At 40.8% G+C, this 23,540-nt stretch overlaps 1 protein-coding gene across 4 annotated transcripts in view; it reads left to right on the top strand.

The window, feature by feature from the left end:
- The window catches only part of Helz (helicase with zinc finger), a 154,253-nt gene that overhangs the window by 79,804 nt on the left and 50,909 nt on the right, over nucleotides 1-23,540 (top strand). For 3 of the 4 annotated variants that reach the window (XM_036195770.1, XM_036195771.1, XM_036195774.1), the window contains 8 exons: nucleotides 394-727; nucleotides 1,471-1,601; nucleotides 7,599-7,778; nucleotides 8,256-8,360; nucleotides 13,213-13,391; nucleotides 14,683-14,801; nucleotides 16,778-16,923; nucleotides 18,816-18,963. In XM_036195770.1, the coding sequence (XP_036051663.1) occupies nucleotides 394-727; nucleotides 1,471-1,601; nucleotides 7,599-7,778; nucleotides 8,256-8,360; nucleotides 13,213-13,391; nucleotides 14,683-14,801; nucleotides 16,778-16,923; nucleotides 18,816-18,963 (1,342 nt within the window). The remainder of the gene's footprint in view (nucleotides 1-393; nucleotides 728-1,470; nucleotides 1,602-7,598; nucleotides 7,779-8,255; nucleotides 8,361-13,212; nucleotides 13,392-14,682; nucleotides 14,802-16,777; nucleotides 16,924-18,815; nucleotides 18,964-23,540) is intronic. The other variant, XM_036195772.1, reaches the window with a different exon arrangement.

The raw sequence follows: 23,540 nt of genomic DNA on the forward strand, positions 1-23,540 counted from the left end.
GTGTGTGTGTGTGTGTGTGTGTGTGTGTGTGTGTGTGTGTGAGGCAGGGCTCACATAGGGGTCAGAGAACAACTTTTTGGAGTCAGCTCACTACTTCCACCACATGAGCTCTGGCTTGGCAGCAGGTGCCTTTACCCACTGAGCCCACTCAGGGCTGCACTTGGTCATTTAGAAATCCATACTCTTCAACAACTAACGATGCTTATGGGACTTGTCTTCAGCTTGGATTTAGAGGAGAAAGATACTGTAGTATATAGAGTTGCTAATTCAGTCCAGGGGAATCCTAAAAGTTTACATTTCCATATATTTATATTTGAATTCTGTTGTGGTATTTTTCTAGGTCTTATGGTTTTGATGAGAAATACTCAAACTAGTTTTCTGCTTTCGATTTAGGTTCAACCTTAAGGTGCAATTGCAGATCTTAGCAAGCTTCATGCTCACTGGAGTCTCTGGGGGTGCAAAGTATGCGCAGAATGGACAACTCTTTGGTCGTTTTAAGCTTACTGAAACCCTTTCTGAAGATACTTTGGCTGGACGACTGGTGATGACCAAAGTCAATGCTGTTTATTTATTACCAGTCCCTAAAGAGAAGTCAGTACAGACCCAGGGGACCAAAGAGAAGGTTTATGAAGCTACTATTGAAGAAAAAACAAAAGAGTATATATTTTTAAGGATATCCAGGGAATGCTGTGAAGAGCTTAATCTTCGGCCTGACTGTGACACACAGGTATGTTTGCAGGCAGCACCTTTCCTGGGGTGTTCCCACCCCACTGTCAGCTGCTGCCTGCTGCTTGTTCACCCTCCACCCGGCCACAAGTACACTGGACTTGGAAGTCTTATCCTGGGTGGTCACCTTTTGAATTTAAGGAACATGTAGTATGTATGCTCCCATCTTGTACAAGCTCGAGCTTTCTGATTAGACATTGACATCAGCAACGGAAGAGCAGAGTTTTTTGGAAGCTGCTGTGTCCAGGGCTACGGGATCAGCATTGTGTCTGATTCCTTTCTTTTTGCATTAGTGGTGTTTAGGTGAAGCCTGTGCTCAATTTTTGATATTTAAGTAGAAAGCAAGCCTATCTTTTTGAATAAACTTAGTTACCATTCATTGACAGTCTGTACCACACGCTCGTTCTGATGTTATCAGATGTATTCTTCATGGGCATGGTGGACTCATACTCTTTATCTAGCATTTAAAAGATTTCAGTTCTTACTATGTAAAATGAGGTCAGTAATAGCATGTATACTGTTAGTATGATCACTTGAAGTCATCCATGGCAGCTGCTTTGCTACAGTGCCTAACAAACACAGCCAGTGTTTTCCTATACTAATTACTGTTAGGATATGATCGTAGTTTGAAAGAAGCTCTAAACTTGTCCTGCAAACTATTGTCTCCATGAAGTATTTTTGTACACTGCCAGTATCGATGTTGATGTAAGAGCTGTTTGAAAAATGTTCATTTTTGTATTTCAGGTCGAGCTTCAGTTTCAGTTGAATCGACTACCCCTCTGTGAAATGCATTATGCACTAGACAGGATTAAGGACAATGGTGTTTTGTTTCCAGACATCAGTATGACTCCTACCATACCTTGGAGTCCTAACAGGTACGAAAAGAGATTTGTTAGAAAAAGAAGGATGTTAATATTAAATTGAATGCCTGTATCAGCTCAAGAAAACTTGATTATTTCCTTTTTTTCTCCCCCTTTTTCTTTTTTAAATCAGCATCTCACACTGTAACCAGGCTGAGCTGGATCTTGTTATGTAGCTCAAGCTGACCTTGAACTTGTGGTAGTCTCCTGCCTCAGTCTCTCCAGAGTTGGGACTGCAGTGTAAGCAAGTACACTGAGCTCAAGCATACTTTTGTTAGAAAGTTTGCCTATGTTCTTGAGGCGAATGAAACATTTGGCATTCAGACTGTGAGTTAGTTCTGTGGCTTCTCTCAGTGGTCTCAATTTAATAGAACACTGAGTAGTTCAGGGATGTTTCCAAATGGACTTCTAATGTGACAATCATGACCTTTCTACAGTGGTTCAAATATATACACAACTTTGAGATGTAGATGATACTGTGATTTTAGCAAAGTGGAGGGAGTGGTTAGAAGATATTTCTTCGGAAACTGCTGTCCTGTTAGGGGTTATGCAAATAGAGATCTGTTTAACTGTCACTTCTACTCATGGTTAAGTAAAGTACTACTGGTTTGTTCTAAGAATATGCAACTGTGTGAGTGTTTGTTCATCTTTGCTACTGGTTACTGTCCCCTTAACTTCTGCCTTCCTAGCTTACTTGACCTTAAAAAAATATCTAAGTGGCTTTACACAGTAAAGACATGGTTGGGTGGCCACCTGGCAGAGTAATGGCTCTGTTCCTACTGATGGATGTCTTAGATCTTTAGTGATTGATTTTCTGCATGTTGACAAGTAAAGAGTGAGCACAGATGACCAGGTGGTACATTTTTATGGATCAGGCCTAGAAGTTGCACATACAAGTCTACTCAATATTCCATTGCTTCTGGCCCTAAAACAGAATAAAACATGATGTAACTTTCAGTAGGAGCTTGCTATTACTGCTTCTCCCCACTTCTGTTTATTGCCAGATTTCCCAACAGGCACTAGTCTGTGTGGCTCCAGCATTCTTCATTGACTGTGTCTTTGCTGCTCACTGTCCTGAAAGTGATTGTGATCTGATTTTAGAACCCAGGGACATCTCAGCTCTCGTTTGGTTGAGCTCCTTTGCATCCATCCTTTTCTTTCCATTCTTGTAACTGGTGCTTATGTTAGGCCTGGACTATTTCTGTGGCATTCTGTTGATCTTCCATCCTGCTGTCTGTCTCTCTGTTGTCTGGTCCAACCCAAATACTTCTTCCAAAGTTAGTTTTTTAAAATAACCATGGCATTTCATCCTGTGCAGATCTCTGGATAAAGTCTGAGAGGCCGATTCTGAGCCCTGTCATCGCTTCTCACTGAGTGCCTTCCAGTGCTGTCCTCTTCCTTTCTTTGTCCCCATGCTCTAGCTGCATTTGGTTGCCTTGACATGTATCTATGCCTTCCTATACTTATTTGCCTCCTTATGTTTTGTCATTCCTATAGAATTGTTTTATAAAATCCATGCAACATCACTAGCCACTTTAAGATTCTAGTCTGTTAGCTTTAAATACGTTGATGTGCGACCCTGACACTGTATCCTCATTGTGTCTCTCCTCATGTTTGCATGGTTTCCTTTGCTATCTTTGCCCAGGATCAGCCTTTTGAAGATCATTTGGTCCTTTAGAGTCATGGGCAGTTCAAGTGCCCCTCTTCAAGCAGATGAGCGGGATACTTGGGTTTCATGATTTCAGCACTTACTTACTGAGTCCCTGCTGTGACAGTTCTGTCCTTTCCAGTGTGATTTCTCTAAATTCAGTTTTGTCAGTTGTGCACATCTCAACTTTTTTCCTGGACTCTAGGCTTTGTAAAGTATGAGACCATGTCTTACTTATTTTGAATATTAAGAGAGTCTTGTACACTGAAGTTAATATTAATTTCAAGTTTAAAGAGGAAGATTAGTATCAAATGTGAAGTACCCTAGTGAAGCTTTTGGCGTTATGACTTGATTTGTTCATGTGTCCAACAGTACTGACTGTCAGCTACAGAAGTGCCAAGAAGCCGTCGTGCGGCAGGATGCTTGCAAGCAGGGCCAGGCTTGCCCACCGCAGTAGGAACAGTAGTGGAAGGTCCTGTGTCTAGGACCCGAGAAGCCAGTAGCCATTTAAACTCTTTGTTGGAATCCCAGGGAATGTAGAAAGACAGTGAAGCTGAGAGGTCGTTCTTGAGCATGTAGCCTGTAAACTACCTGCAGGAATGCGTTGGATTGGGCTAAAAAAGAAAAGACTTGGAATTAACTTAGTGCTGGGAATAAAATAATTTTTATTCCATTTTAGAAAACACCTTCTGGGGGTGGGGATTTAGCTCAGTGGTATAGCGCTTGCATAGCAAGCGCAAGGCCTTGGGTTTGGTCCTCAGCTCCAAAAAAAAAAAAAAAAAAAAAAAAAAAAGAAAAATGAAAAGACCTTCTGTTTTCAACTGTGGAAACAAGGCTTTGCAGCATGCATGTTTAGGTTGCTTTCACTAAGTGGTGGTACAATAATGATAGCTGCTTTCAGTTTATGTATTCATTATCATTGCCAGAAATTACAGAAATGACTGACATCAATAAAGTCTCTGATCTGCTCAGAGGCCCTTATACAGAAACAATTGACAAGCAGAATGGGTTCCATAATTAAGGAAAGATATTGACAAATTTACAAAATTGTTCCTGTAATATTGTCATTAATCTGTTAACATTGTAGTTAATGTATAGAGTCTTATACAGCATTCTGTGACTCATGTTGATGGGAATGATTAGTATGTATTGTTTTGTTTTTAAATGTCAATTATTCAAGTAATATCTTTAAAAATCATCAGAAAATGTAGAAATAGAAGTTAAAATGGATTGAACTTTTGTTTCTCAATTATTTTTTCAAATAGCTTTGGATGAGTGTTTTAGTTCATGTAAACATACATGGTCTCATTGGCTTTAAGACAGCTGTCTAATGCCATGCCTTACCTCTGTAGACAGAGAAGGGGTGTCAGATGTGGGTGTGTGAAGCAGTTCTCTGAGCTGACCTGCTGTTGAAAGTTGAGTTACAGAAGCCCAGAGGCAGATAACCAGGATCGGGGCCAAGGCCAGCAGTGCTGTCACATACCACATTGCCTTTCCTCCTGGCCCTGAACAACATATTGGGATTTAAAAAAAAATATATTTATTTATTAAAATTTTTTCCATTTTACATACCAAACCCAGTTGCCCCTCCCTCCCTTCTCCCACCTCCTCACCTCCCTCCCACTCTACCCCCATCCACTCCTCAGAGTGGGTAAGGCCTCCCATGGTAGTCAACAAAGTCTGGCATACCAAGTTGAAGGAGAGCCTAGCCCCTCCCCATTGTATCAAGGCTGAGCAAGGTATCCCACCACAGGGAATGGGCTCCAAAAAGCCAGTTCATGCACCTGGGATAAGTCCTGGCCCTGCTGCCAGGGGCCCCACAAACAGATCAAGCCACACAACTGTCGCCCACATTCAGTGGACCTAGTTCAGTCCCATGCAGGTTCCCGAGCTCTGTCAGTCCAGAGTCAGTGAGCTCCAAGTAGTACCGGTCAGCTGTCTCTGTGGGTTTCCCCATCATGATCTTGACCTCCTCTTCTTTTTGTTTGAATGCTGAATGCTGTTTATTGAAGGAGGGAGGAAATCTTAAATACAGGCTTACAGCACAATGGGAGAACCCTGGAGGGCAGAAGTTCCCTTCTGATTTTTTTTTTTTTTTTTTTTAAGCTGAGGATCTGATGTTTTACAATCTAGCATCTAAGCTGTTAAACGCCCCATATGCAGGATACACAGACAAGGAGCTTCCCTTAAGCATTCAGGAGGGTAGAACCTGGCAGGGAATTAGCATAGGGAGGATATCAAGGTCAAGGTCAGCAAGCAAGGCAACAGTTACCCAAAACGGGAGGGGCCAGGGCCCTACAGGTTTGCCCCTTTTACTGAAAAATGAGCTTCTGACTTAGGTTGCATGGGATGTCAGCAGGTCACCCTACCCATCATGGAGATGCCTGTCCAGGCCACACAGGTGTTCTTCTGTCTTAGGTTGGTGAGTGCCTCTGTCTCTGAGTACTCATTATCATACAGGCTCAGTCCTGTGAGAGCTGCGGAGTAACTGTTGCCAAAGATCTCAAAGTGGTGCTGGGCTTGCAATCTGTGTGTTCGACACAGAAAAGACCAACATGTTGGGATTTTTGTGTGTTTGCTATTGTTTTCTGATGCTTGTTGTTCACTAGTTATGTGATGGCTGCTTGGGATTTATTTACCACATATTCTTTGCAGCCAGAGGAACACCAACATGAGAAGAGCTTTCTTGACTTAAAAAAATCCAAAAAATCTAGTGAGCATTGCTTTTTGTTGTTGTTTTAATATAATATAGAGGATGGTTTGAGAGACTTCTTCCCCTATCAGATAGGCCAGAGTTGGGATGATGTAGGCAGACTTTTCATTCCCACCCACTAGTTCCCAGATAACCCACATGAAGAGTTAATATTAATTATAAATGCTAAGCCTATAGCTCAGGCTTGTTACTAGCTAACTCATACATTTAAATTAACCCATATTACTTACCTACCCTCTGCTATGTGGCAGTTCCCTTTTTCAGCAGGGCTTTTTCATCTTGCTTCTCTCTGAACTCCTCAGACTGCCCTTCTTCTTCCCAGCATTCTCCTAGTCTGGCTCTTCCACCCAAACTCTTCCTGCCCATCTGTTGGCCAGTCAGCTCTTTTATTAAACCAATCAGAAGGTTTGGCAAAGACACGTCTTCACAGTGTGCAAAAAGATTATTCCATAACAGGATGATTTGTCAGTAACCACACCAGTGTCTGCTTCAGTGGGGTCTGGGCATGGTGGTCACCTAGAGCTCATTTCTTCTTTTGCAATAGAAGATGGAGTATTGCCAGGTTCTGGAAGAGCTATGATTGCAGAAGCTGGCTATTGAAGAGGGACTCTGAAGTAAGATGCGCCATGTAGTACATGCTCAGAGTCCTTTTTTCTTCTGCTGTTAAAAAAAAGTCAAATTCAGAAAAATTAGTAGTAGCAAGTTTGTTTTCTAAGGTTTTGTAGATTGAAAGAATCTTCTTGGTTTGAATTTAGCACAGTGTTTCAGTGGCAATTTTTCAACATCTCAGACTGTTAGGACAGTTTTCATATGGGAGTAGTCTCTGGTCTGAGTGGAATCCAGCCGTACCAAGAGGGACTTCTGCTGTCACCTCTGTCCTCCTGTCTGTGGGTCATTCTGAAGATACTGAGCAAGCTTTGCAGGAGTGTCTTTACACGTCCTTCCTATTTGGGTTCATGGTTTCCTCATTTTTACTATAGTTGTTGCAGTATTTAGTATTTGGGTTGGAGTTGTGAGGAAGAATATTGTTGATTCTTTAATTTCACCTGTCTCAGCATCTAGTGTCCATTTCAATCTTCAAGGGGCATTCATGGGAGCGACCTCACTACACAGCTGCTTGTGCTACTGCAGCAGGTGCTCTTCACTCTGGACAGTAGGAGCTATGTGGATGGTGTATGTGTGTAAATACCAGAAAATGTTCCATTTTGTCTGGGTTTTGATACCTTTAAGAAAAAAGGCTACTTAATCAGTCTACGTATTCTACTTTGATATCTCTTAACCAGGGGGATGCAGGTTTTCCTTTTCTTTGTGTTCTAAGCCTGTGTGGAGAACTTTCCATAGGTCAGCAGTAGGAATGTCAGTGGTTGTTTTTTTGCATTCTATTTGCAGTGGAGGAATTGACAGCTTCCTCATTGGGGGAAACAGTTTTCTGCATTTTGTAATATCATCAGCAAACAGACTGTAAGTGTTTGATTTCTCTAGACTAGTAGCTAACTCAGGTTAGTTTTGTTTGTGGCAGAACACTTTACAATGACTTTCTTAGGTAATCTGAGAGGTTTCAGAGTAAGTGTTGGCTGTTGGAGATGTTGTGCTGCTTGGGTAGATTTAGTGTGGGAGACTGACAACACTGTCATGTTTGTGTTTTCTACAGACAATGGGATGAGCAGTTGGATCCTCGGCTAAATGCAAAACAGAAGGAAGCTGTTCTGGCCATCACCACACCTCTCTGCATCCAGCTGCCGCCCGTCCTCATCATCGGACCCTATGGGACCGGCAAAACCTTCACACTGGCTCAGGCCGTCAAGCACATACTGCAGCAGCAGGAGACGAGGTGAGCCGGAGGAGGCGTTCCCCTGTCTCCTTAGGCAGGCAGAGCCTCTCTTGTAGAGATAGAATGAGGGCCAATGAGACAATTTATTCAGCTCTTACTCATTAAAGGAAAAGTAAGACCTCAAAGCCATGAAGTTTGTATTCTGTTAGAATATGCTGTTTTAGAAGCTGGCAATGTAGACAATGATAGTTTCTAACATAGCTATCAGAACATCAAGTCTGCTGAGAGTTGGGATATATTAGAACTCAAAGAGCTGGGTTTAAAGTGTTTATTATGGACAGATTTAAACATTATTTGGGGGAACTCCTTTTTGGCTTAGAGTAACGTACTCTCTAAAGGCATCATGGGGTCCTGGCGAAGAATCCGAGCAGGGTGAGGGAGGTAGACATATGAGGTGGCCACTGCTCTTCTGGTACTATGTACTGCTTGACTGGCTTTGTGTTGTGTCATCCTTTTTATTTGCACCATTTATTTCAGCAGGATTCTCATTTGCACCCATTCTAATAGTGCTGCTGACCTCTACATAAAGGATTATTTACATCCGTATGTAGAAGCAGGCAATCCCCAGGCAAGACCGCTCAGGTATTTTTAACGCTTATTATGTATCTGTATCGTTCTTTGTTATTCTTAAGAAAAGGTGTCTGTAAAGATTTTAGAGGCTTTGGAAACACCTAAAGCATTAACTGTGAATTGGCATTTGGAGGTTATGTCTTTGGAAGAAAGCCTTAAATTAAGGCAAAATGTAAAAATTGTTGACCATTTCTGAAACATTATGTATACAGAAAGACATCCTTTTTTAAGTTTCTTGTGTAAAACTGTTGTTATGGTTGGAGTAGATTTTGGTATGTACATCTAAAAAGTAGTGTAAGGTAAGTGATTAGCTTGCATCAAATGAAGTTTGATTAAACTTCTAGCATGTCCTGCACAGCAGAGTAGTCATGGAGTGACAGACAGTTCTTGTCGGAGTACTGTTCTAGCTGTGGTCCCTTCTTGGAAGCTGCACGTTAGAGCAGGAGGCACTCCAGTGACCTCTGCAGCACTGTGATGACGTGGTCAGGACTCTTGCTACCATGGAAGACAGAGTAGCAAAGGAAATTTCCCATTGCTCTAGAAAGGTCCAGTGATTATATGTGGACATAAAATATACTTAAATGTAGATTGTGGGAGAATAAAAGTCAATCCTTTTCTTCAGAAAACAATAAAGAATCATTAATAATTTTTATTATACCATTTGCTTTTGTTGTTTGTTATATGAATTAATACTTAATTTTACCATTTTGCAAACTAACATATCATGGCTTAGGTTATTCAAATGATTATTAATTATTGCTTAAAATTAATTTCTAACCGCACTTAGATCCATAATAGACTAACTTTTTATTCCTTGTTGAGTCCAGGCATGGAAACATGAAGTTATGCTATTTAATTCTTTAATTCCTGTCACCAAAACCTTCTGAAAGTGTTTAGAACAGTGGCATGGCCTGTTAAGATAGATGTCCATGCTGTGTTGTATTCTCACTCCAAAAGACAGCAGAAATTATCAGTACAGTAGAACCCAGTTATGTAGTAATAAAATACTGACCGCTTATTCTCTAACTGGAGACAAGATATTACTGAAGGATGCTTTCACAGTAGGTTGCAGATTTGAACCTCTGACCTCACAGTGAAAAGCTAGCATTTTACCTTGAGTGTTCTCACTCTAATGAAGAAGAATTGATTGTTTTATTTACTTGTAGTGGTGGTAGAACATGTGTGTGTGTGTGTGTGTGTGTGTGTGTGTGTGTGTGTGTGTGTGTGTGTGTGTGTGTGTTGCATAGAAAACGTGGCAGTCTTGGATATCATTGCATTCTTGGCTTAGAAACAGTTGAGTGAAGTAGGTGGTGGTGGTGCACGCCTTTGATCCCAGCACTCAGGAGGCAGAGGCAGGCGGATCTCTGTGAGTTTAAGGCCAGCCTGGTCTACAGAGTTCCAGAACAGCCAGGGATACACAGAGAAACCCTGTCTCAAAACAAAACCAAACCAAACCAAACAAAAACAGAACAATTGAGTTAAGTCCCCACCCCCAGCCTTGGTGGACTTAGTGTAGGATATTTGAGATTTGAGATAGTAGACTCCATCATTTTTCTAGCTTATAGCCTTTTTATGTACAATTATTTTGGGCTGTGAGGATCCACCATGACATATATCTCCATATGTGTAATATGATATTCTAATAGAGTATAGTCAGAGTGGTCCAAATACAGAAACTTGTCCAATAGCAGAGATCTCACTTTTTCTTATCTTTAGAGTTCTTGAATCCAAGATGGAAAAATAATTATTTTCAAATGCAAGGTTCAGGTTATTTCATTTGTAAACAGAATAAAATGGAAAAATGCCTAGCTTCCTCAAGTGTTTCTTTAGACACTAGCTTTTCTCTCTAGGAAAAGTGCTAGCTTGAAGCTGGAGCCTAGGAGGATCTGTGTCTTGAATTCTTAGTCTGCAGTATAACATTAGCTCAGATTAGTTGATAGTTTTCCTACTGAATAATAACCATGATAGGTTTGGGAGCTAGAGAGCATTAGCATGACTAACTAACTGCTCTGGGAAGATGAGCTTTTCTGAGGGTTTTGCTTTTTCTTTGGGTGGTCCTGGGATGGAACCTCACAGGCTTGGTGATGCTAAGTGCTACCCACTTGCCACACCCCTAGCCAGAGGAAAAAAAATCAGCGTTTCTGACATTGTTCTGGAATGCAAGAGATGGAACACAAGAGGGCACCAAATGTCTACAGATTCCCAAGAAGAAAGCTCTTGCTGGGAAGGCAGGCCGATGGAATTGGCTGCTTCTCAGGCCTGTAGTGTGGAGTTGGCCCTGGAAAATAGAATAGTCAGTGAGTAAATATAGTAATAAGTATGGGTAAGCACACATAGGATTAGAATTCATGAAATTTCTTTTAGTTGCCAACTGAACCTAAAGTGTTTGGAGTTCCTAGACAACATTTTAGATTACATTGAGTTTTGGTTTTTACTTTATTTAGAATTGGGAGATTTATATACATGTTCATATATCACATATATGTGCACCCCTCCCCCCATAGACAGGTAAATAAATAAACAGACAAATGAGTAGAATTCAGAGATTTTATAAAAAAAAGAAATATAGAAAGCTGGACTAGGGGTGGCACATGGCTGTAATCCTAGTACTTATGAGGGAGACCCTGGTGAATTACTGCAAATTTGAGGTTAGCCTTGCCTATGTCAGGAGTCAGCGAGAGCTACATAAAGAGACTTTGTCTCAAAGTTACAAAACAAACAAATCAAAACAAAAACAAGGAAAAGAAGCGTGAGGAAAGCAGTTTCTTTTTGCTTGTGGCTCTGAGGCTAAGTTTCTGACCCTGGCAAGATCATAGTGCAGTGGGGGCAATCATCTGGAGGAAGTGTGCTTGCTGTCATTTTGGGGCCTCTTTAAAGAAACAGGTTTTTTGTTTTTGTTTTTTCCAAAGGGATCATCAGTTTTTGACAGTTCCTGTTATAAGTTGTAACTTTTTTGTTTTGTTTGTTTTTTGAGACAGTGTTTCTTTGTGGCTCTGGCTGTCCTGGAACTCACTAGGAAGACTAGGCTGGTCTTGAACTCAGAGATCCACCTGATCTGCCTTTTGAGTGCTGGGATTAAAGGCATGTGCCACCACCGCCTGGCTAGTAGCAACATTTTTAGTTATTTATTGCATATGAATTTACTACATGTACAAGATTTCAGTGAATTAAACTATATATACCAGACTACCTTCTGTTTTAAGGATTAATCTAAATCCTAGGAATATGTGAATTGGTTTGTTTCTAGGGATACATAAAATGTTTAATTGCTTTCACATATATATTTATGTATGTTATTTCTCCCCTGTGGTGCTAGGAACTCAGGGCTTTGAGCATATTAGGCTTTATCCCCTGAGCTACATTACATTTATATTCTCAGTGATGTATTTTGGATTATGAACTGAGAAGTGTCATTTGCCAATGGTTTGTAAAATGTTACATTATATTTCTTTCTCCACCTTTATAAACACTGCCTCAAATTATCTAGTTTCAGAAGCTAGAGGCAGGTGGCTGTAACCCAGCACCCCGGGAGGAAGAGGTGGGCAGACCAGGAGTGTAGGTCATACTCCATCCATTTGGTAGTGAGGTTGAGGCCAGCCTTGATGATCTCAGATGCTGTCTCAAAAAACAAAAATGAAACATAGAATCATAGTTCATTAATGAGTTCTGTTGACATTACATTAAAATGTCTAGTGAATCCAATTTGTGTATTTCTGTTGTGAGCCAAGCCACATGATCTCATATCCTGTCCCTGGCATTAATCTCCTAACTCACCTCCCTGCTGCTTCTGTACCCTGTTTTCCCTCCACCTCACTTGGGATTGTGTTAGAATCAACCTGTATGAGGGCCCGTCATGAGCACATCTTTCCATGTCCCTGCCGATGCCTGGAAGTTGGTCAAGGGAGTAGATTTTTCATCACAGAAGCCAACAGTGCTGGAGCCCTGCCCCCATTTGCTTGTCAGACATTGAGCAGTATGCACCCTTTAACTCTCTCCTTAAGGAGATTCTGTGCAGAGATCAGACTTGTCTTTTAACAACAGGAGTCATCATGACTGCCCTGTCCAATCTGATGGCTTTTCATTAAACTCAGAGTAAAGCCTCTGTGGTTGCTCTAAAGCCCTGTGCACTCTGTGCTGTAGCATAGTTAGCAGCCAGTAGATTCCTGGCATGTCAGTCGGTGGGGATGGTGGAGGTTAGAAGTACATCAGATCAGAGCAAGCTATAGCTGAGGCCTGTTCTTTTTCTTTTTGGTTTTTTGAGGCAGGGTTTCTCTGTGTAGCTTTGGTGCCTGTCCTGGATCTCACTCTGTAGACCATGCTGGCCTCGAACTCACAGAGATCCGCCTGCCTCTGCCTCCCGAGTGCTGAGATTTAAAAACAGTTTAAAGAACTTTTCTGAAGTAAAATTATTGCAAATTGTTCTCAATTAAAAATGTTATAAGCATACAATTTTACAAAATATGAGTTAAGTACATTTCTGTAAGAATATAATTAAGAAAAGGTAATTTGAGAATGAAAGGTTTCAAACTTAATTTTTAAAATTATTGCTTGTAAAACATACATTTCTGTGTTAATTCTGTTGCAAGATTAATCTGAATACTTAAAAAATAGGCATTTATTTTATGGTTTATTTTTATACCTTTATGTTTATATCTACACTTTATGTTATCTTCTAAAATATTTGATAGGAGGGTCATTGTTGGTATAGTGGCAGTTTTATACTAAAATTCTAACTCTAATATGGTGTGAATGATTATGAAATTTATTTGTTAAATTTTGGCACTGTAGTTTTACATAATAGTCGAGTGTTTTAATAATCAGCTGCTGTGACCATCCTAATAGGAAGTGTGGTCTTCTCTTGCAGGGTGTACTTCCGAAACCGCTGGGTGAAGACTGTCCACCCAGTTGTGCACCAGTACTGTTTGATCTCAAGCGCACATTCCACCTTTCAGATGCCCCAGAAGGAAGACATTCTTAAACATCGAGTGCTGGTGGTCACACTGAACACTTCCCAGTACCTCTGCCAACTGGACCTTGAACCCGGTATGCCCACTCACCGGGTGGCTGTCTCCCAGGCTTAGAGTATTCGCTCCTTTGGCAGGTGCTAACCTGTGGGCCATATCTGGCAAATGTCTCGTTTTCTGCATGGAATGCAGCTACCCGTGCCCATTTATTAACTTGGTTCTGATTGCTCTTGCGATGCAAAGCTGAGGCAGGATCTTCAGCAGGGACAGGAACTCTTTGGCCCTTGACTGAAAAACATTTCCTAACTCCCAGGATAGTCAACTTCATGACTGCTATTCCATTTGTGCTCTAGTTGACCAGGTGGTTTTGGTTAACTAATGATCATGTGAAGGATTCAAATTTGGACAGTAGTTTTTTTTTTTTTTTTGTGTGTGTGTGTGTGTGTGTGTGTGTGTGTGTGTGTGTGTGTGTGAGAGAGAGAGAGATTTGTTGAGGGTTTTGCTAAGTTGCTTTTGTATCTTGTCATGTAGAAATAACAATCATGGCACATGATTAAGGTTTCTTTCTTTCTTTTTTTTTTTTTTTTTTCCGGTGGTGGGGGCAGGGTTTCTCTGTGTAGTCCTGGCTGTGCTGGAACTCACTCTATAGATTAGGCTGGCCTCAAGCTCAGATCCCCCTGTCTCTGCCTTTTCTAACTTAAGTAGTAGACATCAATTTCAGGATTTATGCAGTTCCTGAAAAAAAAAAAAATGGTAACAAAAGAAAATGTTTAATCTTTTCTTTCAAAACATTAAAAATTTATTTTTAGTACTCTGTATGTGAGAGATTGTGTGTATGTCTATGTGTATGTGTCTGTGTGCAGAAGGTATCAGTTTCCTGAAGTTACAAGTAGTTGTAAGCCATCTATCATGGGTGCTGGGAACCAAACTCAGGTCCTCTACAAGAGCAGTGCATTTGCTCAGCTGCTGAGTCACCTCTCCAGCCCCAGCCTTCCTTCCTTCCTTCCTTCCTTCCTTCCTTCCTTCCTTCCTTTCTTTTTTTGGTTTTTCGAGACAGGGTTTCCCTGTGTAGCTTTGCACCTTTCCTTTTCTGGAACTCACTCTGTAGCCCAGGCTAGCCTTGAACTCAGAGATCTGCCTGCCTCTGCCTCCTGAGTGCTGGGATTAAAGGTGTGCGCCACCACCTCCCGGCAGCCCCAGCCTTTTTAAAGACTCATGCTTAAGCTGATTGTCTAGATTGAGGAAGGCCTTAAAGTACTCTTGACTCTTGGACTAGTGGAGGAAACTCTTGTGTAGTGCAGTCAGAAGCCTCTGATGCTGTGCTGTTGCTGCCACTGTGATGTGTGTTCTCTTTGCACTGTGTCTTCTAGGGGTGTTTACGCACATTCTGTTAGACGAAGCTGCCCAGGCCATGGAGTGTGAGACCATTATGCCTCTAGCCTTAGCAACGAAAAACACACGGATTGTTTTGGCTGGTGATCATATGCAGGTAGGTGTCATCTTAGTCACTGTCTTGCAAGGTGTATTTTGATGTTTAGTATTCTGTTTCTAAAATACCAGTTATTACCAGAGCAGGGCCCCTTTCTGGGACTCCTAACTAGCTGGATTGGCCTCCCTTCTAAAGGGAAACAGGTGGGAAAACTGGTGAGGGGCAGAAAAGGAGCCTCCACTTATGTGTGGCAGCAGTGGGGATAGTGTGGGCTGCTGGGGTGGCAGCAGTGGGGACAGTGTGGGCTGCCGGGGGGTGGCAGCAGTGGGGACAGTGTGGGCTTCCGGGGTGTGGGCTGCCAGGGTAGGGTGGCACCAGTGGGGACAGTGGGGGCTGCCAGGGTGGTGAGGACAGGACAGGACAAGGCACAGGGTATATCTAGCAGAGTCTGCCAAGTGCCCTGTAATAGCTACTTCTAATATCTGTTTTTGTGAAGGGTTAATTTTTAATAGCATATGAAATAAAACATACAATTAAAATTATAGTCACAGTTTCAAAGAATATGTCTGATTTTATGTTATTTGCATACTTACATGTAAAGAGAGAAGCATCTGTCATGCTGTTTGGAACTTGTCCTGCTTCTTCAGTGGGTTGAGGGTCTGCAGAGCAGGTTCGAGTCTTCCAGTGTCCAGAAGGAGTTTTGTGAATGAAGTAGTCAGTGTGGTTTTTAGCAGTAACTAAGTGCAACCTAGAGTGGCTCTTTATGCTTCTTGAGATCAAGGAGGCTTTTCATCATTTTTTTTTTTATTAAAAGGAAGTTTTCTTACTGTATTTTACCATTTATTTATTGACTTAAGGCTAGTTACATAACCCTTTTTGTATTTTTTACATGTTAATTTAAAAAATACTTATTGGGCTGGAGAGATGGCTCAGTGGTTAAGAGCACTGGCTGCTCTTCCAGAGGTCCTGAGTTCAATTCCCAGCAACCACATGGTGGCTCACAACCACCTGTAATGAGATCTGGCGCCCTCTTCTGGCCTGCAGGTGTATATGCGGACAGAACATTGTATACATAATAAATAAATAAATCTTAAAAAAAAAAAAACTTCTCTGTATGTGTGGACAGGAGTATATCTATATGCACCAAGTGCATGCAGTGCCAGTGGAGGTCAGAAGAGGATATGGATGTGGGAACTGAACCCGGGTCCTCTGCAAGAGCAGTGAGTGCTCTTAGCCTCTGAGCTGTTTCTCTGGACCCTTTAAAGTTAAATTTTTAAGGTTAGCATATAGAGTAGTAGATCTCATTATGGAAAAACTTGTTGATTATTAATATTAATATTTGTTCATCATAGTCAAATGTCTTATGAGTTAATTTCATTTATTTATTTATTTATTCATTCATTTACTTATTTATTGAGACAAAGTTTTACTGTGTATCCCAGGCTAGCCTTTGGCCTCAGTCTCTTAATTTCTGTGAATCAGGTGTGTGCCACAATATCCAGTCTGAACTTATTATTTCATTTTTAAAGTAAATCCTTTAAAAACATAGTTTATTTCTTGTGCGCACACACACATACATGCTGTGCCTGTCAAGGTCAGAGATAACTTGCAACAGTCTCCTTCAACCAGGTGGGTTCTCAGGATCAAACTCCAGCCGTCAAGTTGACAGCAATCCCCTTTACCCCTTGAGCCATCTTGCCAGCCCCCAAGTTTATATTTTAAGAATTGATTGTTTTTGGTGAAGTAACTGATTTACTCTCTTTAAATTAAGTTGTGTGGTAGGGGCTCTGTGTAACTGTAGGAACTCTAGACTCTGTTACTGCACTACACTAAGTAGGAATTTTAGTCTAGTCCCTTGTATTAATGTATAAAATGGTTTGTAGACAATATGAGTAATTTTTTTTGGGGGGGGGTTTGCTCCAGCATTCAGCATGTTAAATACTTGAGAAGTTTTAGTGTAGAAGACTGTATAAGTAGATTTAAAGGTACTGTTTTTATATCTGATTAAATTTTCTTTGTATGTTTGTCTGTTACAGCTCAGTCCTTTTGTTTACAGCGAGTTTGCCAGGGAGAGAAACCTTCACGTTTCATTACTTGATCGACTCTACGAGCATTACCCTGCTGAGTTTCCATGTAGGATTCTCCTCTGTGAGAACTACCGCTCCCATGAAGCTATCATCAAGTAGGTGTGAGCTGTCCCCTCCGACTCACACTTCCTGTGGGCTGTGGGAGGGAAGCCAGCCAGCACATGGCCAGGCACAGGTGACTTTAGGTGGATTATTTGTGATCTCTGAGTGTTACAGACTATGCCTAGCTGTGTGTGTGTGTGTGTGTGTGTGTGTGTGGTGGTGGTTTTTTTTTTTTGTTTTTTTAAGTCAGGGTTTCTCTGTGTAGCTTTGCGCCTTTCCTGAAACTCGCTTTGGAGACCAGGCTGGCCTCGAACTCACAGAGATCCACCTGCCTCTGCCTCCCGAGTGCTGGGATTGAAGGCGTGTGCCACCAATTTCTGGCATAACTTGTGTTTTTAAAAGAATACTTTAAAATCTAGAGCTGTGATTCTTCATAAGAAGTAATGCAGTATGAGCACCAAAACTTCAGATTTTACTGGTCATGATGAATTAATACATACTCTATGAAGAATGGCATGCCCATGTTACTGGTCATGATACACTTTTCTATGAAATAAGACTTACTCTGTATGAAGAATGACATGCCTACGTCCCCTATTTGAAGAGAAAGGGAGGCAATGGAAAGAGAAACCCTGACACAGTTTTAAAAGACTTTTTTTTTTTTTTTTTTTTTTGGGGTATTTTCAAGACAGAGTTTCTCTGTGTAGCTTTGCACCTTTTCCTGGAACTCACTTGGTAGCCCAGGGTGGCCTCGAACTCAGATATCCACCTGGCTCTGCCTTCTGAGTGCTGGGATTAAAGGTGTGTGCCACCACCACCCGTCTAAAAGATTCCTTTTAAATGCAGTCACATGTATAAAAGAGTCATCCTCTACATGACATCTGGGTGACCGAGTCTTATGGCCACCTCCAGCTGAAGGAGTAGAGCCTGGCCACCTGGGAGCCCCTATGTGCTCTTTGCCAGTCAACATCCACACCAGAATCAAGCTGTGAAAGCTTCCTATAATGTAGTAATACCTGTTCTGTCATGCCTGTGGAAACCATTTTTAGATCTCTCTGGAAGCATTGCATAGATTATGTTTTGTCACCGTCTTACACTGTCATTTATCCCTTTCCATAGTTTCATCCATTCGTAGTCAGTGATGAGTTTAGTACTAGACAGTGTGTTCCCTTGACAGTGTGAGACTGCAGTTGGTGCATTGTATCCAAGTGTGTGCAGTCACCATCACTTAATCCTAGGCTGCAGTCTGAGACCTGTGATTAGAATTCTGTTATTGTGTGAGTATCATAGAAGCTTTTCACAGACCTAAACAGTATCCAGTCTCCTAACTCGGTCTCGTGATGAACATGAGATGCAGGAGACTGCTGGTATGATGTGGCAGACCACTCTACAGACATGTTTTATAGGTGGAAGGGCACACTCGGAAATAACAAACTAGAGTAAGTGCATTAAGCAATAGCACCGTCCTTTGGAACAGACCTTCTGTGCGCCACTGTCCTTTGTGGGTTTCTCCCAGCATCACCACAGAGGCGGGGGCCTCTTGCTGCTGTGTTTGGATGTGCTAGGAAGTTTTCAACTCTGGTGTAGGCCATGGTGTCTGTTGTTGACTAAAGGGTTGTTAGGTGATACATGGCAGTGTATGATCCACATGAGTGACATTATGTGTTAGCTAAGGAAACATAGCTTAGGGAATTTTTTCTCAGAGCAGAGTTCAGCTAGTAGTGAATGCTCATCATTTCTTTTGTATTCTGGCTTCATTTCTTATAAAATGGATGCATTTAACAATAGTGTTATAGGGACCTTCTCTGTTACCACTGTCCATGAGTATTCAATGTTTGGAGAAAAATTAATTGTGGACATAAATTAGTATTAGAATTCAGCGGGTTTTTGTGCAGGTGAAATTAATTTGGCTGATAGATCCCTTTGTTCTTTTCTTTTTCTGCAGCTATACCTCTGAGCTTTTCTACGAGGGTAAACTGATGGCCAGTGGAAAGCAGCCAGCACACAAGGACTTCTACCCACTAACGTTCTTTACTGCACGAGGGGAAGACGTACAAGAAAAAAACAGCACAGCCTTTTATAACAATGCAGAGGTATCTTAGTTCTTCATGCTAATTTTAATCTTTTCTTGGTCTGATTCTGTTGAGCATTCATTTCAAATCAGGGTTGATTGTTTATAGTGTGTTGATTTCTTTTACAAGAATATTGAGCAAATTTTGTATTCATTTATTAAGATGAATCTACAGAAGAAAAAATTTGATTTTCTTTTCATAATAATTTTAAAACAGAAAACACAACTTAGTTAGAAAAAGCCAACATATTCTGACATAGAGCATTATTGACTCAAGTCTAAAACAGACTGGTTAAATTTCTAGCTCAAAGGAGACATCATTTTGAATGAGGAAGAGTTGAATTGCAGAATACTGTGCTTCAGAGAAGCCACACAGTCTCTAACATTGGCCTCACTGTCTTATGAGAGGCTTTGTAATGCGCTCTTCCAGTTTCTGCTTTCCAGAGAGAGTGTGTGGGTGTCCTGAGGGTCAGATCAGGCAGCAGGCAAACTTAGAAGGAAGCCTTTAGGGATAGCAGACTAGGAAGCCTGTGGTTAAGGTTCCAGCTGTCACAGGAAAGTGAAGGAAGTGTGTGTGTTTCATTTCTAATCTCTGCTCACTGTATTTACAGAGAAACCGCTTTTGTTACATAACAGGAACTCCTATGCTCCTTTAACAATTGACCAGGGGGTTAGAGTTTAGGATGTAGTACCATTTGCTTAGACCCTAGCCCCAAGCCAAGAAACATGACATTTTCATCAGTCTGTGCCATTTAATGTTAGGAACAGGTAACCTTTTCTTTAAAGATAGCAAGACTGAAGGTAGCTCCCATTGTTGTTTCTGTACTCAGGCTGGAAGTCATTGGCCTGGAAGTCTGTCTTGGTAAAAGGGAGGGCTGACAGAGTAACAAGCAGGGCCTGCATTCTAGAAGGGTGCTGAGGTCCTCATGTGGTACCAGGGATCATAGCCAAGCACCTGGACCCTTGTTCCTTCATGGTATGTTTTCAGGTATTCTCCAAGCTGTAGGATATGTAGAGCACAACTTTACTGGACTGAAGTATTTTGGGAAAATTCTTTGTATGTTGTGAAAATGCAAAGGCAACATGTGTGCTGCTTTTAAATATTAAACATGCAACTTTAAAGAAATTTGAAGAGACTTTGAGCTTACCCAGAGCATGGTTGTTCAGTCACATGAGTTACTGCTGTCAAAATTTTTTGAGGTACATTGCCCAAGGGCTTTTCCACAGACAGAAAACCAGGTTCCAGTTTATTGTAGCTGAGTCTCAAGGGAAAAAAATTTTAATATTAATTAGATAATTAATGATATTAATTTCATACACATATAATATATTTTGATCACATTCACAACCTCTGCATTGTTTCAAGACTCGGTCTTACTATGTAACCTTGGCTAGCCTTGAAATTGCTGTGTTGACCAGGCTGGCTTTGAATTTACAGCCTTGCCTCCCAAGTGCTGGGATTAAAATCAGGCACTACCATACTTGGGCTTTCTTTAATTATTTCATTTATAAATACATGCATGTATTTTTTTTAAATGTATTTGCTTGTTTTACTATTATTTTTAATCACAACTTTTATTTTTGAGATTATTAATTATATAATTTCCCCCTTCTCTTTCCTCCTTCTAACTCCTTCATATATCCCCTACTCTCTTTGAAATTCATGGCCTCTTTTTCCTTAATTGTTTTGTATGTATGTATGTATGTATGTATATATATGTGTGTCTCTCTCTCTATTTCCCTAAATATGTACATACAAGCTGCTTAGTCTGTATAATGTTACGTGTATGTTTTCAGGGCTGACCACCTGGAATTGGGTAACTGACTGATGTGCTCTTCCCTGGGGAAGAGCATTTCTCTTGCTCTCAGCATCCCTCGATTGCCTCCTGTTCTTTGTCTAGGATAAAGGTCTAATGAACTCCCCTTCCGTGTTTGCTGTCTATTGGTATTATCCTTGCTCAGGTCATATTTATGCAATCATGTTAGTCAGACTTTATGGTTAGCTTCTCTGATGTTTCTAGGAGACAAATTCTCATAGCAAATTTTCAGGGCCTCTGGTTTTTAAAATCTTTCCATACATACCTCTTCTGAAATAATTCCTGAGCCTCAGGTGCAGGAGTTGTGTTATAGATAAGTATCAGTTGGAACTGGACTTTACGACTCTGCATTTTCATCAATTCTGGTTTTCTGCTAATGGTGAAAAATTTCCTTGATTCAAAGGGCGAGGATTATACTTACCTTTGGATATAAGGATAAATATTTAGATTTAACTAGGGATTATACTGGATTAGTAAAATGGTGATTGTAGGTTCTCCTTCAAGATCCATGACTTCACTAGCCCTGGTTAGGTGGCTAGGTTTCCAGTACCAGGAATGATTTCCCTCTTGTTGAGTGCATCTTAAGTTCAATTCTGGAGTTGTTGGTTACTGCCAAGGCATGTGTGCCAGTACTGTATTCTTGGGGTTACCATGCCATGCTGGTTGTTTATGTATGGTTCATTACTGGATAGGACCATTGGTTGCTTTTTTCCTTTTGGAGCTTCCATGGTGCCTTCTTGTACCACGAAACTTAGTCCCCAGGAAGGAGGATTTCATGTCTGATTCAGCTGTGTCCTCTGTCCAAAGTGCATGGTGTCTTCAGCAATAGGGATTTATCTGCCACCTCTGGGGGTAACAGCTATAACCTATATATTGTATTAGGAGTCTCTTAGACAACCTTGAACAGTAACTAAAAGAGTGCTTCTCATACCTAGTGCTGGTGTTTTTTAGATAGTCTATGATGGCTCTTGTGGGGATCATTGTCAGCTCAGATGTGAAAATTTCATTTAAATTATATAAGTGTATGTATATATACTTCCATGTATTATATATTTAGTTGTCTAATGGTGCCTGCAGTATTTTATATATATAAAATCAGAATCTCTTTCAGAATTTTAGGGATTATGGAGAAACTCCTATATAGCTACATCTACTCTCCCCCTTTCATCTTTCATTCTCATACATATTGTATCAATGCTTAATAATTTGAAAGATACCTTGTTAAAGTGTGTGTGTGTGTGTGTGTGTGTGTGTGTGTGTGTGTGTGTGTACAATTTCAAGAGAAGAACTAGGGACATAGTTTAATTCCCTCTGTGGGGAGATTCATGGTGTTGGATATACTAGTTATGTGTCCCACCACTGAGCTACATTCCCACCTACCCCTATATTACTATTCCCATTGAGTGTTTGTGATCTCTTCACCTCTTTACATGGTTTGAGTGACTGCCTGGCATAAGTTTTCACCTGCCTCTTGTGTGCTGACTGTCAACACATAGTGTATTTCTGTGTTGTAGCTTGACATTATTTTATACAGTTGCTCTTAAATCAGTTGAGAGGGGGAAGGAAAAGGAAGAGCTATGTTCTGTCTTTTGTCAGGGTCGAGTCTTAGCAACACTCTAGGGATGTGCATTGCTATATGTTAGGTACCATTTGATTTGAGACTGAAGAATGCCCTTTGGTATTTCTGATCAGGTACTCTGCTAGTAGGGAATTCTCTCAGGTTTGTTTATCTGTAAATGTCTTTATTTTCCTTCAGTTTTGAAAGTTTTGCTGGATGTAAGATTACTGGTCAGTTCCCTCTTCTTTCTGATAAGTTAATATGTTTATCTTTAGTGTTTCATTGTAAATATGGTTGCTTTTCTTTTCCTGTTTTTTGCCAGAGCTGAGGCTCAAACCCCAGGGCCTTGTGCTTGCTAGGCAAGCGCTCTACCACTGAGCTAAATCCCCAACCCCTCTTTTCCTGTTTTTAAGATTTCATTTTTTCTTTGATTTTGAGCATTTTGACTGTAATATGTCTGGGTGCACATCTTAGTGTACATCTGGGTATATTTATCTAACTTGAAGTTCATTGTATTTCATGTGTTTGTCATCAGGTATGGACGTATTTTAGCCATCATTTCCTTGGACATTTTTATTAGCATACATCAGCATAATTTTAAAGAATAACAAGTTTCATCACGGTATTTTCATGCATGTACATCAAGTATTCGGTCACGTTTACTCCTCTTTCCCCCTTTTCTCATGAGAATCATCCTTTTACATCCATACCATCTCCCCCCGCTAACTCCCCACCCCCAGATTTCCCATGTGAGAGACAACATATGCTATTTGTCTTTGTGAAGCTGGCTTATTTCAGATTTGATATGATGATCTAGTTCGTCCATTTTCCTGCAGAAAAACATATTTTTTCTTTTGATGGCTGAATAAAGCTCCATTTTTTTGTATTTGTAAACACACATATTTGTTTGTTTTTGTTTCTCTGTGTAGCCCTGGCTGTCTTGGAACTCGCTCTGTAGACCAGGTTGGCTTTAAACTCACAGAGATCTGCCTCCCTCCCAAGTGCTGGGATTAAAGGTGTGTGCTACCATGCCCGGCCTGGTTTTCTTTGGGTATGTTTAATGTATTTTTTCTTCTCTCCATCTGATTTTCTCTAATACTAGATACATGTTGGAGTTTAATTATGCCCCTTTGGTAATTTTTCTTCATCGATTTTCCTCACTTTGGGTAGTATTCTCTGAGGTATCTTTTGTTTGCCGAGCCTTCTGTCAACACAGAACTGTTC

Source organism: Onychomys torridus, chromosome 8, assembly GCF_903995425.1.
Source record: "Onychomys torridus chromosome 8, mOncTor1.1, whole genome shotgun sequence".
NCBI classification, from domain to species: domain Eukaryota; kingdom Metazoa; phylum Chordata; class Mammalia; order Rodentia; family Cricetidae; genus Onychomys; species Onychomys torridus.